Genomic DNA, 19,455 nt, shown 5'->3' on the forward strand with positions numbered 1-19,455 from the left:
TGGAAGACCACGTAAAATCACAGAGTTAAGTCAACAGCTGCTAAAAGAAGCCAACACTTGTAGCTGAAGAGTTCTGAACTTTTCACTGGCATTAATGAAAATACAAAAAACTGTCAAGGTGACCTCCACGGAATGGGTTTCAATGGCTGAGCAGCTGCATGCAAGCTTCACATCACCAAGCCTATGCCGAGCACCAGAAGTGCAGAGCACACCGACGCCGGACTGTGGAGTGGTAAAAATGTGTTCTGTGGAGTGACCAATCATCTTCTCTGTTTGGCAGTCAGATGGGCCTGACTGTATTTTGCCAACTGTGAAGATTGGTGGAGAAGGGATAATGGGTTTGGGCTAGACCATTATCTCTAGTGAAGGTCGAGCTTTGTGCTCCAGCATACCAAGACATTTTGGACAATGCTATGTTTCCAACTTCGTGGCAAAAGTTTGGGGAAGGCCCTTTTTCTATTCCAACATGACTGTGCCCCAGGGCAAAAAGACAGGAATATAAAGACATGGTTTGATCAGTTCAGTGTGGAAGAACTTGACCCTCATCGAGCTCCTTTAGGATGAATTGGAACGGATATTGTGAGCCAGGCGTTCCTGTCCAAAATCAGTGCCTTACATCATAAATATTCTACAGAATGAATGGGCACAAATTCCCACGGAAACACTCTAAAAACCCTGTGGAAAGCTTTCCATGAAGAGTGCAGGCTGTTTTGCTGCAAAAGGGGAGCCAACTCCATATTTAAGTGCATGCATTTGAATACAATGTCATTACAGTCTGTGTTAGTGTAATGGTCAGGGGGCCAAATACTTTTGTCCATGCAGTGTACATATGACTGTGGTGTAAGACATGCTGTGTTCACATTAAATGTAAACACAGAATAGAGCAGCATGGAAAATTAGAATATATATGGAATATAAATAAAGCTATGAATATAAATATAGTTGGGGAGAGTGGGGTAAGATGAGCCAGTGGATAAGACAGCCCATCCTGTATCTAGAGAACTTTGCATAGGTTTTGTCAATGAATTCAGGAAGTATCTATCAAAACTATCATGCTCTGTTGGAGAGAAGCACATGGGAGAAGTAACTGAATTTTGCAGCACTACATGCCAGAAATAATGACTGTTATATCGAAGCAAATTCATCCAAGTCTAAAACATGACATTGTACACATTGTTTATTTACTAATGTATAAAACTATGTAAATCAATTTGCTAAAGATTAGGCTGAAAGCTAAGCATTATTTCCCAAAATAGTAGCGATGGGGCAAAGTGAGCCAAAGGCTATAGGGTAAGTTGAAACAATGCCAAGAGAAATTTAAATTCAGTGAAGTTTCTGTAGTGTGAAATGTATTCACCACATCTGAAATTATTCACCAGGGAACATCACTACTTTCAGTGCTCTTAACAAGTAAATCTTTTAATAGCTAAATTTACGGCTTTTTCTGTACTTACTATGATCAAATCAGGCTTTATTTTGTGCCATCGAGTTCTAGGAAGAGTTGGGTGAAAAATGAACTGTTTTTAAATACACAAGCAGGAATTTTCCAGGATTTCTGTGTATGAAAATAACATTGAGCCACATTTGGAATCTCATTTCCTACAGGAAACAAGAGGGAGATTTGTCTTTTTCAAAAGAAACAATGATTACTGTTGAAAGGAACTTCAGAATTAAAATGTCTTCAACTGAAATGTAAAATCTGAGGTGAACATATTTGTTCGGGATGTTTGGTTTGTACCTGTGTGAACCGATGGCTGAAACAACTTCACTGTCACTCTGACTCGCAAGCGTCGGGTCGAGCGACTGCAGCCTGGCTAAACTTCTGATGGAGCGTGGAGGACGCATCGGGGCGGAGGACCCGGTGTTACTCAAACTGGAGCGTCTGTATGATGGCGGCTGTCTGATAGCGAAAGAAGTAGCGTTTCCATTAGCATCTAAAGTCACCCCTGGCTCCATGTAGCTCACATCACTGTGGACTCCGTTGAAACTAAAGTGCTGAGGGCTGGGTGTCGGGAGGCGAGGTAGTTGGTGTAGAGGCTGAGGCTGGGTGGTTGTGGGTAGGATGGGGTCCCCACTGTCCAGTATCCGTGGCGGGGGCTGTTTGGGACAGCCGTCGTGGTTGTAGAGCATGGGGTACCCTCTTCTGACCTCGACGTCCACTGTGTGGCCAACAGGCACAGACTTGAGCATCTCCACCACCTCTTTGTGGGACACTCCCAGCACACAGACGTCATTGATGTACACCAGGATGTCGGCTGAAGAGCAAAGATAAGACAAAGATAGAATCATGACAGAGTTAATAAAATACCCGGCTCTTTTAAAGGTGCAGTGCATGAAATTGGGAATATTAGCAACATCGAAATGTCAAATTGTAGATTGCAATGGTCACTTTTTCTGTGCAAGATGCTTCTGCATTTCAGTCTCTGTGAAGCACTTTGGTAAATGTCAGTGTTTTTTTTAAATGTGCTACATAAATTAAAGTGGATTGGATTGGATTGGTTTAGTCAGCAGCCTGGGGCTGAATGGGGCCTGCCATGGCACCTGTCACTCATTTATAACAGAAGTGAATGGAAGAGGACATTCTGAGAAACATCAGGTTTTTGTCATTACTCTCAGGGTCGGCTGCTTCTCCAGGTCCCACCAAAATTTGAAACTACCTGTTGTCAGATATTTCAGGAAAACTATTCTCATCTTTATAGACTTAGAAAGCAAGGGCTTAGCGCTCCTAGCTAATTTATATACTAGCCATCCCAGTCTATGTAGTTATTTTTATGATGCCTGTGAATGCTGGTGGGTGTCAGACAGCCAGGGCTATTAACAGAACCCTGACAAGAAAGAAAAGACATTTCCTGAGGCAAAAATTCAGCAATCTCAGTGACTATTAGAAAAATAGCATAATGAGATATCTTTTTGTCAGAAACTGTACTTCCAGGTGTACAGGTGGCAAAAGATAATCAGAAATGTTAGAATAGAAAGATTATAGGACAACAAATTACTGGATGTGAATTTAGACCACTGAATCTGTTGAAAACTGCAAATCAATCATTGTATAACAAAGCTGACATAGAGAATGCTCTTTTGGGGAAAACCAAACCAACACTGGACCATAAATCACTGCACATTTTTACTTTTCACCTGTAATTTTACTGAGAGAAAATCTGGGGCAACACTCAAAGAGGCAACTCACAACCGTTGTGCCTGAGAGGGGGGGCTGAAAAGCTCAAAGGCTGAACATGATGCAACGGTTGAATCTGAACAAATGTTTATTCAGTTGAGGCTGACTTTGGTATGGGAGTTTGACGGTTCAAATCCCAGTTAGTGCACAATTGAAATCCAGTTTGGGCCCTTGGGCAAGGTCCTTGTCAGATGTACGTCACTTTAGATAAAGGCGTCTGCTAAATGACATTGTAATCGTAATCTAATAATTTGAGTAGACGTGTGGAATGGTTTGGGTAATGAGTTGAAATGAAAAAAGTGCATATTTTATTTACATCTTACACAGCGCCCCAACTTTTTTGAAACAAGGGTTGTATTAGTCAGGCCTCTAAAATCACCTATGAGCAACTTTGTGAAAACTGTCATTTCTTTATGTCTGTTTCAACTCTCCTGACCATTTCTCTGGAGATCAGTGTAGTTTGCAAATGAGGCACAATCATGTGTTTTGTGTGGGCGTTGACTAATCCAACCAACAAATCCCTCTAAAGCAGCCTATTAGCAGATATGAACTAGATCAGTCCCAGCAGAGACAGCCTGTGCACGAGGCTGATAGAGTGGCCGTGCATTTGTGTGTTAGTGTGGATGCGTACTGTTGCATATGCACGTGTTATGATAGCTTGATTATGGCGTGCTAGCCTTGAGGATTAAGGACTGATTGTGATACACACTTGCTGTCGGAGATCAGAAAATGACAGAAGTATAATCCCAAAGAGCGTAGACATGGAACTAGAGATAAGATGTTAAAACACACAGCTGATTAAAATATTTGTAAGATTTCTGAGTTACAGCTCGTACTCTGCAGCTATGGAAACTCTGGTACTATTTCTAATAATACACCGGTGATTACTGTCTTTGTGTCAGGCAGCGTCCCAGCTCCTCTCTTCAGCTGATATCATTGCTCTCACCTTTTTTGGCACACACTTTAGCTCATTTCCTTATGCAGTGATCACCCCTGGTTTGTTGTGTGTTTACCTGTTTTGAGTGCTGAGGGTCCACTTGAGGTTACACTGTACACCTGGAGGAACTCTCTTGGCTTGCTGCCCCCGACGATATTGAAACCGAAACCTCTGGAGCCCTTGGTAATGTGCGTGTGCACAGGGAAACCCCGTAGATCCCCAGGCTGGTCTGTGAACCCTGGATGTCACCACAATATAAAGAGACAGGGAGAGAGGATGAGTCTGATGATGTTTACCTCTGAGGCAAAGTCTTACAAAACATGCTAACAGTTTCAGACGTGTGCTTTGTGAGGTTGTCAACAATTTACATACTTTACATTACTACGACTTTTAAAATGATACAATATCTGTTATTTCAATGATAAATAGATAAATAAATCCATATTGATTTCATAAGAGTGGAATGAAGTAGGGAGGAACACTGCATAAAAAAGGGAGATTTTCATCACTTAGCAGAAACTGCTGTGGAATAACGTTTGTGGGAATTCTCAGGCAACGCAGAAAACTCCAGAACTGCAGAATATTGATACATTTCTGGCAGTTTCACAAGCTTGAGACTCTTGAGGTAACCTCCAAGATGTAGGCGAGGCTTTCAGGTGTGACTGAAAATGATATGATCTACTGTTAAGTTTATTTTAACTAGAAGACAGTGATTATTATGTGCACAGCTATGCTTAGAGACCTAACCTTTAGCCGTGGAGACAGCAGGTTTAATGTACTCTAGAGGAGAAAAGAGTCTGTTTTATGTTTGACTTCGGAGAAACTGAGAATTAGACTCATTTTCTGTTTTACTGTCCAGTTTAAAAGGATTTAAGGGATGTACTTTATAAAAGTTGAAAAGTCAAAATGATTATGAAAATCTTGAATTTTACTTCAGAAAAGGAATCTTTTTATTACAGATTTTACATAGAAAGCAGAATACATTGTTTATTACTGAGCTGGGAGAGGAACAGGTAACTTTGTAATTGCTTGTATTAATTTTTGGAATATTGCAAATGTTCTTTCTGGTATCTTACAATCTCATGAGGGTTGGGCACTTTATTGTGCATGACATGTAAATGAAGTTAAGTCAATCGTCTGGTACTCTGTTATCTATGCCTCATGTGCCTAAAGTTTAAAAAAAACAAAACACTTTGAAGGTGGGGCCCTCCAAGTAGGCAAAATTTGACAAAGTGCCTTCTTTCGTATTAGCCAAACGGGTTAAATTTGACATTTAAATTTGACAATGTGCCCCCAAATGGGCAAAATTCTACAAAGTACCCCCTTGATGCCCTCCTAACGGGCAATATTAAAATTCCCTCTTTGGTGTCCCCTTGATGGGCAAAATGAGACAAAGCACCTTTTTTGGTGCCGTCCAAATGGTTAAAAACAATGACAAAGTGCCCCATTAGGTGCCCTCTTAATAGGCAATATTTGACAAAGAGGCCTTTTTGGTGCCGAACAAGTGGGCAAAACTTCACAAAACATATGAACTGATGCCCTAAAACAGCTGTTGCCCATTTTTAAACATTGTCAACATCCCTCAAACATCCTCAGACCACAAATAATCCGTGGGTAAAAAAAAATCACATTTATCCCACTTTATTCACTGACCACTTGCAGGAAAAGTACTGCTATGTCGTCACTAACAGTAGTGAACAACATAAGTGCCAATGTTGACATTAGGTAAGGTACTGTATATTTGAGAGCCATTAAAGTAAGAGAAAATGATATTCTACAATCAACCTAAGTGTCACAAACATCAGTGACCTTGAGGGTGTTCACAAACAGAGAAACCTGTTAGGACCGGACTGAAAGAGGCATGAAATATGCTCGTCAGACTACACACAGACATTCCTGAGTACAACTCAATCAGTTGAAAGTCTCCAGTAAACGGGGTCAGATTTTAAAATGTACCACCAAAGTAAGCCTTAGCTAATTCAGTGCCTCTGTTGCAAATGGAACGCTGCTGTAAAAAATGCTGTTTTATTCTTCATAAAAAGGTTTTTAAGACTGATACTTAATCATTCTAAGCTTCATGCATAAAATAGGCACTATGCAGACTAGCAGGACTTTGTGGACAGGGTTATTTATTTAGCACAGGCATCAAGAGGGCGACATGCTCCTTTTGCCATTCAGGCAGGAGCAGATATGGAGACGTCTGATGCGAAAGCTCTGTACTTAAAGAATGACTGAGGCGTAACCTCATATTTACAATGACAACAAGTCACTGACAGAATCAATTAAAAAGCAAACTATAAACCTTTAAAAGAACCAGAAGACAGATGGATAAAGGGCCAGTAAGTAAGCTTGGTAAAGAAGTCTACAATAAATAAATACATTTATGTAGGCTACAACTGTAACAAATAGAAGTTAGGAGGTTAAAATTGAGATACTGTATCTTTTTCCAGGAGTCAACTGCAGAGTAAGGTGAAGTGACTTTCCAAAACATATAACAGTAACTGGTCTGAGTACGTATGACAGTGCCTGACCAACAAATGAACGAAGTAATTCTACTTTACCACCTCTCTTAGGGCTATTTTTTTATAAATCACCTGACTATTATAAGTGGCAGAATTGCTCAAATGTGTCCACACTCCTTTGAAAATCTTCATCTGTTCCAGATTTTGCAGTAATCCTTCCCCCTGCAGGTAAACCTGACCATAATGGGGATTATATCACCTTCTGCTGGTGAGAGAGGTGTATTACACCTCACTGAGAGAGGCTGGAGTAACAGCTCAATAACAGATGGGTTTCAAACAGCCGTGTCATGCAGACTTCAAAAACTAGATTATGTCCTTGTTCTTTTAAGGGAAAATCATCGGACCAAATTATGAAATTAAGTTGCCGGTCACGTGGCGTCCATGTGTCGACCCCGCCTGCCACAGCAGAGAGTCTGGATCTGCGCCAGCAGCTCCGAGCTTTAGGCCTTAATCACTTACATGTCTCTGTTCAGCTAAAAGCTCATTCTGTCTCATTTGACTCTAACAAGCTGCCGCTGTCTCTTATTTCCGTTCTTGACAAATATGCAGCTTCATTTAGGCCCTTCAACAGTGAAATGTGTCGCCAGTGTTGAAATAATTACATGCAGAGAAAGAGAAAGAAACAAACAAAGAGGCTCACATTCATTTTTGTAGACGGTCTCCCGGCTTGATGCTCGAGCGCTCTGCCAGCTGGTCCTCTTTGGGTTGCGTCTTGGAAACACAAAGGGGGGAAAGCGAATGAAAAGCCTGCCTCTTCAGAAACATAATAGTACTGGATATGACAGCAGTAGAATTCAACACTCAGAACAGAGACGCCTGCCAGTGATAGTCAAGACAACTTTGCATAAAAGAAGAAGCAGCTCCATTTAGTTCAGAGCATGTTAATTCTAAATGTCTGGGATAAAGCATATGCACTGTGATAACTTAAGAATATGAGGCCATCTCTCATATCCAACTGTTAAATATGAAGATGAAGCTAAGAGACAGCTTGTAAGTATACTCCATTAAGGGTTCAGATTACTTTACAGGTTCAGACAGTCACACAACACAACGTGACACTTCCTTAACCTCATTCTGGGAAATCTGATTGGAAAATTGGGGGGGATTTGTTTGCATATTTTGAAGATCTTGACTTGTTGTTTTCAGGGCTATTTGCTTTGGAATTTTCCAGAATTTCCATAGATATGTCAGGGAATTAGTTTTGAAGTTTGACGGATGTTGTTTGGAAATGTCCCATATTTTCCATGGAGTTTTGGGGAAATTTATTTGTGATTTTTGGGGGAATTTGATGGACAATTTTGGGGCACTTTCCTTGAAGATTTCCCTGCATTTTCATGGAAATGTAAGGGAATTGAATTTGAGGTTTGGGGGATTTTGTTCTGAAATGTTCCATATTTGTTTGGGGATAATTTATTTCTACATTTTAGGAATTTGATTGGAAATTTTTGGGGCACCTTCCTTTGAAATATTCATTAATTTTCATGGAATTGTTAGGGAATTAGTTTGTACATTTGGGCCAGTTTGTTTGTAATTGTTTCATATTTCCCATGGAATTTGAGGGGAATTTTTTTTGTAAATGTTGTGGAATTAGATAGGAAATTCCGGGGCACTTTCCTAATATTTTCCATGGAATTAAGGGGAATGTTTAAGTAAACTTTCAGAAATTAGATTTAAGTTTTTGGGCAATTTTCTTTGAATTATTCTCTGAATTTTCATGGAAATACCAGGGAATTAGTTAAAATTTTGGGGGGATGTTTTTCAGAGATTTTCCGTTTTGTCAACCATCTTTGGTGGAAATTTATCCGTCAATCTTTGGGAATTAAATTTGAAATTTTAAGGGAAAATTTGCTTTGACATTTTGGGAAACTGTCTTGAAAATTTTCGGGAATTTTTATAGAATTTATGAGAAAAAATTGGCCTTTACAAAGAGTTTTACTGAAACGTTAGGGGAGGAGGATCTTTTAATGGGATTTATAAAACATGTTTAAGATATTTCACTAAAATTTTGGAAATGCAATCTTGGAATTTTTTACTTTTTGGATATTTTCTGTTTTGGAAATCTCTAATAACTTTAAAGGAAAATCCAATACCTCCAGAACTTTCAGTGGAAATTAAATTCCTACTTGGCTTTAACAAGTTCTTTTGGTTTTTAATCAGAAAAACAAAAACACACTCTTGTTGTGGACTATAGAAGGAAGAAATGGCATTTTTATCCCAGGAAGGCACACTCTCTTGTTTTCAGTCTCTCTGCAAAGCTAACCAGTACTTTCCATCTATCTCTCTTTAAAGGAAGACTCACATCACAGACTGTTAATCCCTCCTCTTAAACACATGTGGGAAGAACAGGTGGATACTCACTCTACGTAGAGGGACTCTCCTGGGTCACTGAAGGCCAGCTCCCAGTGATCAGGCATCACACCTCTCACCCTGGCGCCCCGTCTGCTGCCGATGATCCCGTTCTCTACAACATGACCATCCCCACTGCTGGATGCCCGGGGCCTCCTGGGGGACCGGTGGCTGTGTGGGATGCTGCTGCTGAGACCTGCAGAGCCTCCTGTAATTAAAGCAACAAGAAAGAGTGTCAGACATTTAGATTGGACAGGGATACATTATTTACCTGAGGCAGAAGGTGAAAAGTTTCTGATGCAATCTTTAATGACCTGATGGCAGGAATTCCACCGAGGGGGCCTGTCAGGCATAAAGCCCGAGGTCAGCATCTTGGGTGGCTTTGTGCTCCCTCTAAGGAGGCAGAGCATGTCGCCATGCATGCCACTCTACCAGCTCTCAAAAAATAAGCATATTTTCTGCCTAGCTGTCCTTGCAGCTGTCCTTCAGCTGTGAGCTCCAGCATGGATCTGAGAGATGTCGGACACCACGAGAGGCGTCCCGAGTCCTGCTGTAAACGACAAGTGCTGCCGAAGCCCTCCACCCACACAGTCACACTTCAGATAGATGACTCAGCAAAGGTCAGGGTGTTGGATGGCTCTCATCCTTCTTGCATTCAAATCTCCCCCTCGTTTAGGCTGCCTGCCGCCTTACCTGCGTGTTTGGAGCACGTCTCTAGCTTTCTGGATCTGTGCCTGGCTGCGTTTGTAACCTCCCACGCATTTCCGCCTCGCCCTTATCTTGTGAACCATTCTGGCTCCCTGCCTCCACCTATCCTAACTCTCGGCCTCCCTGCCTGCCACCATCACCGCTGCCCTGTGTGGCTCCCTTTTCTCCCTTACTCCTTCTTAATCCCAAACTTTCCTGCTCACCCATCCAGCACTGCAAAAACTCAAATCAAAGCAAGCATATTTGTCTAACTACAACTCATAAAATATCTCATTACACTTGTTTAAAGTCATATATTTATTGGAGAAGTCCAGATTATTATCTTGTGCCATGATACAGTATATAAAAATAAGGCCTGCGTCGCTCATAATAAGTCAAACTATTAGTAAGTTTCTCATAATGACTGGTCTTCTGGCTCTTGATCATTTGGCTCAGCTCTGTCATAAGAGCCAGTCTTTTGTGTCCCAAACAGCTCTTCTTTTTTTACCATCTTTGATTTTTTTATGTCTACTAAACATCAACAAAACTGGAACAAAGGAAACCAGCTCTGAAAGGGGAGCAGAATCCTATCATTTGCATAAAAGAGCCAGCTTTTGGAACCAGCATGTTCAAAGACACATCACTACAGCTCCTAACAAGTTGCCATTCAACCTTACTACTACCCCACAAGGTTTATTTGCTAATTACAGTGCTGTGAGAAATATTTCTCGCCTTCCTGATTTCTTACTTTTATTGAATATTTGCAACACTTGACAGTTTCATCAAACACATTTTAATATTAGACAAAAATACATATATAACGCAGTTTTCATTTATTAAGGGAAAAAAGCCATCAAAGCTACCTGGCCCTATGTGAAAAAGTAAACCTACTAACTTGTTATGTCGCCATTGACAGCAAGCATTTGCAAAAACTGGCAATGACTCTTTGGCATCTTTAAGAGTGGCACCACTCTTCTTTGCAGAATTGTGTTAAGTCAGCCAAATATGTTTTTTTTTTTTTTTTTTTTTAGCATGAACGACCTATTTAAGATCATGCCACAGCAGCTCAATCAGATTTATGTCCGAACTTTGACCAGGCCATTCCAAAACCTTCATTTCCTGAGCCCTTTCAGAGGTGGACTTGCTGGTGTGTTTCAGATAATTGTCCTGCTGCATAACCCAAGAGCACTTGAGCTTGAGATCACAAACTGATGGCTGGATATTCTCCTCCAGGATTTTCTGGTTGAGAGCAGAATTTATGTTTCCATCAGAAACAACAAGTCGTCCAGGTCTTGAAGCAGCAAAGCAGCCCCAGACCATCAGACTACCTCCACCATGTTTGGCTGTTGGCATGATGTCCTTTTTATAAAGGGCTCTGTTAGATTTTATGCCCAATGTAACAGGATGCTAAGCTTCCAAAAAGTTCAGCTATTGTCTTATCAGTCCACAGAATATTTCCCCAAATGTCTTGGGGATCATCAAGATTTTTTTGGGGCAAATATATGACGAGCCTTTTTGCTCTTTTTGGTCAGCAGTGGTTGAACTCTCCCATGGGTGCCATTTTTTTAAATGCATTTTTTTAATGAAGACTGACCTCAACTGAGTCAAGTGAGGCCTGCAGGTCTTTAGATGTGGTTCTGGGTTCTTTTGTGACCTCCTGGATGAGCCATCAATGATCTGTTAGAGTAATAATGGCAGTCTGGGTCCTCCTAGGAAATGTCTCCATTGTTCAAAGTTTTCTCCATTTGTGGATAAGGGCTCAAGATGTCATTCAGGGTTCTTTAACGACCACCTTGATGAGTTGTCGATGATCTATTGGAGTAATTTTGCTAGGCCTGCCTCTCCTGGGAAGGTTCACCACTGTTGAATTTTTCTCCACTTGTGGGAAATGGCTCTCCACATGTCCAAAGCCTTAGAAACTGCTCTATAACCTTTTCCAGACTGATAGATGTCAGTGACTTTGTTTCTCATCTGTTCTTGCGTTTGCTGCATTGAGATCTTTTAGCTGACTTCGCTTTGTCAGACAGTCTCTATTTAAAGGATTTCTTGATTCAACAGGTTTTATCATACAGATAATATAAAGATAAATATTCACAAATAAGATGAGAAACACAGGAGGAAAGAAAAGAAAGAAGACTGTAATATGTCTCTATCTAAACTGTTAAAAACGTCCAACCCTTTTTGTTTTTTGGGGTTAGTTTTTAAACCAAATCTGTGAAAATCAAGAAAAAATAGAAGACAACAATGCTGTCTTTTTTTACCATGTCTTTACATTTAATTTAATCAATTAAATAACAGAAAACTAATGAATCTCATTGTGTAAACAGTAATCAGTCATTTCTTGAACTGAATAAAATCATGCATTATCACAGAAAGAGAAACCTTTGACTACCATATTGTTAATTAGTGTTATGTGTTTTAAATCACCTTCCCAGCTTCCTTTTCCATGACCTCCCTCTGTGCCTCCCCGACTATCCGCTTACCTCCTTGCCTGCTCGACCTAAGGCGGTCTGACCTTACTTTGGAGAGGATCCAGCGATCAATGAGGCCACAGCCCCTCTGAGAGTTCAGAGCATACTAATCGCGCTGATGATTGATTCATTTGGGTATCAGAGTCTGAAGCTATAGATAGAGGGACAATGCAGTATTTAGCTGCTGGCTGCTGTGCAGAGCTTAACAGAGGCTTCTTCACTCTGAAAAGAACAATACTCTTCTTATGACACAGTTAGAAAGCCATTAGCTCTTGGTTTTTCCTTCAGATTTACACTCACGACCTTGTCCCACACACACTGTCAAACACACCATCTGCAGTGATACTTGCCTGACAGGCCCGAGTCCTCCTCGCTGTGCTCGCCTTCCTCTGCAGCCTTCTCCAGGTTGCTGAGCGATTTGCTGCGTGTGCGGAAGTTTCTGAGCAGGTTGCGGTGCTCCTGGTAGGTGATGGGGGGGCTCTCTGGGCTGATGTGGACGGGCCGGGGCGTGCCGTAGTAATTCCCTAAGACGGAGAAGGATAGGAAAATGGCATCTTGGAATTAGATTGCAGTATGATACATATGAAATATTTGTAACGGAAAAAATCCAGCTCTCATTAAAGCTTCAGAAACCAAATTTAAAGAAATATGGAGACAGGCAGAGTGGATAGAATGAGACAAACTACAACATTTGATCTAATGATTCAATGAAAGACTCACAAGTGTCTGTAAATACAGCAGCTCACTGTGCTTTCTGTTGCTGCTGCTTAAATGTTATTAACATGCAGGACATCCTTGGTGGGCTGACTGTTTTGTAAAATGTTTCCATACTCATGACACAATCACGAAAGCTATAATATCATATGTTTTGGGTCTCCTTCCACAAGCTTTTTGCTGGAATTTTGGTCCATTCCTCCTGATAGAACTGGTGTTGCTCGCACACGCCTTTTTCAGGTCTGCCCACTAATTTGGTTGTATACTTAGGGTCGTTGTCCATTTGGAGGACCCATTTGCGCCCTAGCTTTAACTTCCTGGCTGATGTCTTGAGATGTTGCTTAAATATGTTCTTTCCTTATGATGCCATCTATTTGGTGAAGTGCACAAGTCCCACCTGCAGCAAAACACCCCACAACATGATGCTGCCACCCCCATGCTTTACAGTTAGTATGGTGTTCTGAGGCTTGCAAGCTTCCCCCTCTATCCCCCAAATGTAAGGATGGTCATTACGGCCAAACCGTTCAATTTCTGTTTCATCAGACCACAGGACATGCCTCCAAAATTACGGTCTTTGTCGCTGAGTGACTTGCAAACTGTAATCTGGCATTTTTATGTTGCTTTTGGAGTTATGATCTTCCTGATACCTTGGCTGATTTCTTTGGATTTTCCCGTGGTGTCACACAAGAAGCAGTGCGTTTGGTGTGCCTCCAGTTTACTCAGATGTTGCCAATTTACCAATCAGTAGCTTCCAAAGCTATGACATATGGGCTTTCCCAAAATGTTTAAAGGCATAATAATCTTAGTATATGCAAACTTCTGACTTTGAAGAAAGCAATAAAAAATTCTCTAAAAAAATTCTCTCTCTCATTATTCTGGAATTTAGCAAAAAGAAATAATTTTGTTCCCCCTAACTGACCTAAAATAGGAAAAGTTTAGTTTGATTTAAGGTCAGACAGTGAGAAAAAAAGTGTCTTTTTTTAGCTAATACCTGCCATCACCAATATCATGCCCATAATGTTGTGCATTATATACAAAATCTGACTGATGTTGTCAAGTCTGAGCCGACCTTAAGGATGGAAGTGACAAGTAGGCAGTAGTAGGGTTGCCATGAGCCCCTAGTTGTGCTGTGGATGTCCAAAGGGTCTAAAAGTCACTGGCGGTTTCTGGGTGTATCTCCAGGGGTGTAAAGGCCCGGACCAAAGAGATGCTGTGAGCTGTGTGTCAACATGTTGAGCTTGACTCCGGCCGCCCATCTAATCTCTCCAGCCCAGGGTTGTGGCACATTAGGCCCCAGTCCTTAGTGCTCTATATGCCTAAAACGTATGCGCATGACTGCATATAATCCTGTTTGCATAGAAAAGGTAAATCAAGCCTGACAGGATACTTCTGATTGTTTTCTGTTACAGGATAACATTTGCTCTTTTTACTTTGATGAGAAAAGCTCTTCTTGGTGTTTGTCTGCTTGGCTATCAGGTGTTGAATTTGTTTGGTTTTATATGTGTTGGACCCCAGAAAGAACAGTCAACACTCAATCTCTGTTTCCAACTCAACCCGCTGCCTTCCTCTCTAAATAAAGAGGCAGAAAAGCCCAACAGTATATAAATAAATGCCCTATTCTTGTTTAAATCAGTGTATCCAGGTGATATACACAACTATGTATACATTATTTAGATGTATTCTTTTTCTTCCCTTTTTAAAAGGAAAAACCTCTCATGATCTCTTTTAAATATCTTAGTTGTTCTGTTATTGTTCATTCTAATAGCAGCATTAAGTTGTTTTATATTATTTCAGTATTAAAGCTGTATCTGGAGGTTATCTAAGCAATACTGATCTTAAAAACACTTGTTCATATGCAATCTAAATAAAGCTATGAATCACGTGGAATTGCAATGAAAACATCACATTTTAAAAAGTTAACATAAGTGAACTGCTCTGCTAAAATGGTTACTGATGTAAGAGACCAAATATCCTGTGTAATAAATAAAACCCATAGACATAAATGTAAATGTGTGCAGTAACAGAGCATTACCTGCTCTAACATGTAAAAAAAAAAATGTTGTATTCAGATATTCAGCAGCAGAATGGATCCATATCATAGAGCACATGTCTGCATGTACGTGCATTGTTTCCCTGGAGATCGTCTTTTATGTATATTCTATATTCTCAGTCCTAACCATCTGCTCCAGCTGCTAAAGAACAAATCAAATTACCTCCGCCCCTCCATTCTGCTCATGGAGATCCAAAATGGGTTGAGGGGAAACATTAGATTAGTGAACCCAACAACAAGGTCACCAGCCGTCACCGTATTCTGCCGTTTCTGCAGGCGGCTGGGAACAATGCTGCAGAAATGTCTGATTGCTATGCTGCAGCGATGTGTCCGTCAATGTCACGTGTAAGGCAAGCGGGGATGGCATTCATTGCTCCCATTAAACCCTTATAAATTATGGATGCTAATGTATGGAGGCTTTTAATCAGACGCAGCTCTCTGACCCTTTCTGAGGGAGGAGTCTGGGAGGTAGAGGCAACGAGCAACACCTGATAGCATTAATATGGAGGAGGAGGCTGTCCTATTATGATCAATGTTAACCACATTCATCACAACAAGCAATGGCAATGTTATTTATAAGTAGTTAAAACTATGAATATAAAACAAGTAGAAAAAAAAACATTCTTTGACTGGAAACTGTTTTAGTAAACAAGCTCTTTTGACCCCCACCCAGTTAAGTATAAACTGGTTATGTGAAATGGTCAGCTGAGTCCACTTCAATACAAAGGACACCATGTTTCAGTTACAGCACTATATTTCATTGACCTAACACCTGCAATCATCCTGTGTTTGTATGCATTTTCCTTGCTGTTGTGAGACCTGTGAACACTGCAAGTTAGTCTGCAAACTGGCTCACAGTCGTAAATTTTTAAGGTTAAAATGTTTCTTGAATGTATTTTAGACCCCACTCCCTGCACTAGGAATGCTCCAAGTTCCCCCATAAGGAAAATAATCTTATGATAAAGTGGAAAATGGAGCCAAACCACTAAGAAATGTGCTGTGCTCAAGCCCCGCCCCAAAAGTTTACTTGTAATTTTTAACTTTTTCAAAATAAAATTCCCGAAATGACTCGCTGACCAGGGTGATCTTGGTCGGACAAAAGCTTTGCTACCAAACAATCGATCAATTGAATGGACTAATGGACTTTCGTCCACTAAAACTATGACTAAAACTGTTCGTCAACAGGCTTCTTTTCCATGACAAAAACTAGACTAAGACCAACTAAAATAGATCTGTGATGACTAAAACAGACAAAAAGTCAGTTTGATTTTTGTCAAGACGACTAAAACTTGACTTAAATGTAATGTAGTTTTCGTCGGACTTTCTAAATTTTTCTGCTGGTGATTAATCCGTCAAAAACAATGCAGCTGTATCTATTCTGCCTCTCAGCTGTAGAAAGCAGGGACCCCAGGTCTGACAGAGTGAACACAACACACTACCATGACTTGGTACCAGATTAAGGCAAGAGAAAAAATGGTTGGACTAAAAGTTAAGACTAAACATGAGAACTTTTCATGGACTAAAACTAGACTAAATTGTCTTTAGTTTTCGGTGACTAAAACTAGACTAAAACTAAAAAGGGTTGAAATGACTAAAATGGGACTAAAACCTAAAGACATTTCGTCTAAAAACTAAGATAAAATAAAAAATAGCTTCCAAAATGAACACTGGATCCTACAATCCTGAACTTTTTGGGGATGTCCCAAAAATGCAATATAAGGCATTCCTACACTAGGTCATGTGTACTGTGCCCATGCATGTATGGCTAGTGTGAGTGATTACTTATGCATGTGCCCAAGAACAGATGCACAGTGTGGATTTAATGCATAAAATCTCTAGACAATCACTTTATAAAACAGTGGCATGTTAGGGGCTGTATCTTACCATAACGACTCAAATAAGCCACAAAGTCAGTAAAGTTACGGTCATATTTTCTCAGTATTTCTCCATTGTTCTGACTCCATGAGAGCACGTGTAAACTGTATGTATCATATTACGTTGTGATTATGTAATATGACTTAATATGACACAACTCAGGCACAGTTGGGCTTGGATCAGAGACTGGGCAGGGCTTAGGGAGGAAGGTCAAGCATGCTTCAGCCACTAGCCCTGGTGTGAGTGTACACTTTGACCCCAGTCATTGTGCTCACACAGCACCAAGCTCTTAAAAACAATGCTGGTTTAAAGAAAAATGCTGACACTACTTTACAGATAAAAATTTCCCAAGCTGCAAGCCCCACCGCATAAGTTCTTGTTTTTTCCCTGTACCTTTTTTGTTAAAAATGTCCCGAAATTTTTACATAGACCATGGTGCAATTATCCAAACCAAGGGTTGAAAGCCTTACTCCTAACATTCAGTTAATCTTTAGGGTTAAAACATTTTCCTGGGGGTTGCAGATGGCAGATGGTGATTAAGGCGCACCCCAAGTGCATAGGCGGCCCGGGTTCAAGCATAGCCTATGGCTTCTTTCCTGCATGTCTCTCCCCAACTCTCTCATTTTGTTTCCGTCTCCATCCACTGTCCTCCTCTATAGGTAAAGGCATAACATGCCCCCTAAAGATAAAAAATCTTCCCTGGGAATGTAACTTAGACCCTACTCCCTGTGGTGGGAGGACATACACTTGGTCTTTAGAGCAGTGGTTCTCAAATGGTGTCAAAGGCAAGTCTTGGTGTGCCATGGGAATTTGTACCATACATTATTACTACAACTTTATGGCAAGTACTATAAACAGGCCTGCCCACAGATCTGGCTGGACCCCTGAAAACCCCCTAGAGAATGGAACCTCCTCAGCTGTGATTTATTGATGATATCAGTGTATGTGTGTTGGATCAGTAGCATTGGTGCAAAGATCCTGGCTAACAGTTACCTCATCAAGAGCTAAAAAGCATGGCAAGCTATTATAGGGTTGAAATTGATGATAAAATCATTATTTCATGCTATTTTTAACCAAGTAAACCAATTTTTCTACCCACTCTTGCCACTTCTTTGACAACTCAAACCATTTTGCTGCCTTTTAGCATTTTTGCCACTTCTTATCTCTACTTTTGACCCATTTTTTTTAAACCACTTTTTGGGACGTTTTGCCACATTTAACCAATTTTTGCTATTGTTGTCCATTTCTTGCCCCTTTTTAATCACTTGTAACCCCTTTTTACCACCTTCAAGCAACTTTAACCCTTTTTACCACTTTTCTGCTACTTGGAACCTATTTTGCCACCTTTTTGCCAATTTTCACCCACTTTTACCTTAGTCTGGCCATGTTTTTTTGCCCAATTTTGCCCTTTATTATCACTTTTTTGTACCCATTTTTACCACTTTTCTACAACGTTTAACCCCTTTTGACCACTTGTAACCCATTTTTGCCATCTTTTTGACACTTTTAGCACGTTTTTGCAACTAGTAACCTATTTTTTGGCCCCTTATTCCAACTGTTACACAATTTTACCATGTTTTTTCATCACCTTTAACCCATTTTTGCCACACCCAGTTGGCTGAGCCCCAGAAACCTCTCCCCTTTAGTCCTCCTCATGGGCTACCTTGACTGTTATATTATTTTAAAAATCAATTTTGTATTGATATGAATTTTGGCTTAACCTTAGGTGTGCCTTGGGTTTGAAAACCACTGCTTTAGAGGTAAAGACCAATGCTGCTTAAAGTAAAATACTTCAATTACTCCATAAATTAGAAATGTATGACACTGCAAACCCCACCTAATGTTCCCAGATTGTGGCCATAGGGCATCAATTTGTCATCCAAGTAAATTTGTGGCTGCTGCTTTGTTCTTTAAATAGCTGATAATCAGACAAGCTATGGTCGATATGATACAGTACATGTACCTTGTTAAAACACTGTGTCATCTGCTGGGGTGGAAAACTGAGCTTAAATAACTTGTTTTAGCTTAGTTGGTTGTCTGACAAAGCCCGCAGAACATTTGATCATATATGCTGAGGCAGACGAGTACGTAGCCGAAGCTTGCATTGCAAAATAGTGCTAAACACAGAGAAGTTCTGGGCTAAAAAAAACATTTCAAAAATGTTTAATATAGCAAATAGTTGAGCCAGGAATGTTTTCTGTGGCTACACTTGCTAAATTATGTGTAGCAGGAGCAACCATACCCATCTGTAGTGCTGTATAGCCTAGCTTCCCCCAGTGCATCTTGTTTGAAGGGGAAACACTCACTGAAATCTCTGGAGGCTAATGCCACTACTATTGCCAAGGACCTTAGACATATAATCTGCTTGATTCAGGTTGATTGCTAAAAAATGTGGGGCATGAGTGAGAGTACACCCAGTATGAAACTTGGCCATAAGTCAGTGTGTTGCCGGCTGTAGTTTAACTAAGGTTCCTGGTCCCTGGGGAAAGTTCCTGCAGTGGAAACACGCCTTGAATTGAAAATATTGAATGGAAAACCTCACCTTTGAATTTTCCACTCTCAAGCAGCGCTCCAGCCTCCTCCAAGGAAAAGAACTCCTCTATGGAGACAAAGTTGTAGTCTACACCTGAGATTTCCCCGTCCCTTGGCTGTCTGGTGGTACCTAAAGGAAAAGAGAG

The 19,455-nt window shown here is 40.6% G+C and overlaps 1 protein-coding gene across 2 annotated transcripts in view; it reads right to left on the reverse strand.

The window, feature by feature from the left end:
* The window catches only part of LOC121518192 (membrane-associated guanylate kinase, WW and PDZ domain-containing protein 2), a 90,369-nt gene that overhangs the window by 25,309 nt on the left and 45,605 nt on the right, over positions 1-19,455 (reverse strand). For both annotated transcript variants that reach the window (XM_041800444.1, XM_041800445.1), the window contains exons 4-9: positions 19,320-19,439; positions 12,489-12,662; positions 8,993-9,188; positions 7,275-7,345; positions 4,189-4,350; positions 1,739-2,255 (exon numbers count right to left, since the gene is read on the reverse strand). In XM_041800444.1, the coding sequence (XP_041656378.1) occupies positions 1,739-2,255; positions 4,189-4,350; positions 7,275-7,345; positions 8,993-9,188; positions 12,489-12,662; positions 19,320-19,439 (1,240 nt within the window). The remainder of the gene's footprint in view (positions 1-1,738; positions 2,256-4,188; positions 4,351-7,274; positions 7,346-8,992; positions 9,189-12,488; positions 12,663-19,319; positions 19,440-19,455) is intronic.

This window comes from Cheilinus undulatus, linkage group 11 (genome assembly GCF_018320785.1).
Source record: "Cheilinus undulatus linkage group 11, ASM1832078v1, whole genome shotgun sequence".
Classification (NCBI taxonomy): domain Eukaryota; kingdom Metazoa; phylum Chordata; class Actinopteri; order Labriformes; family Labridae; genus Cheilinus; species Cheilinus undulatus.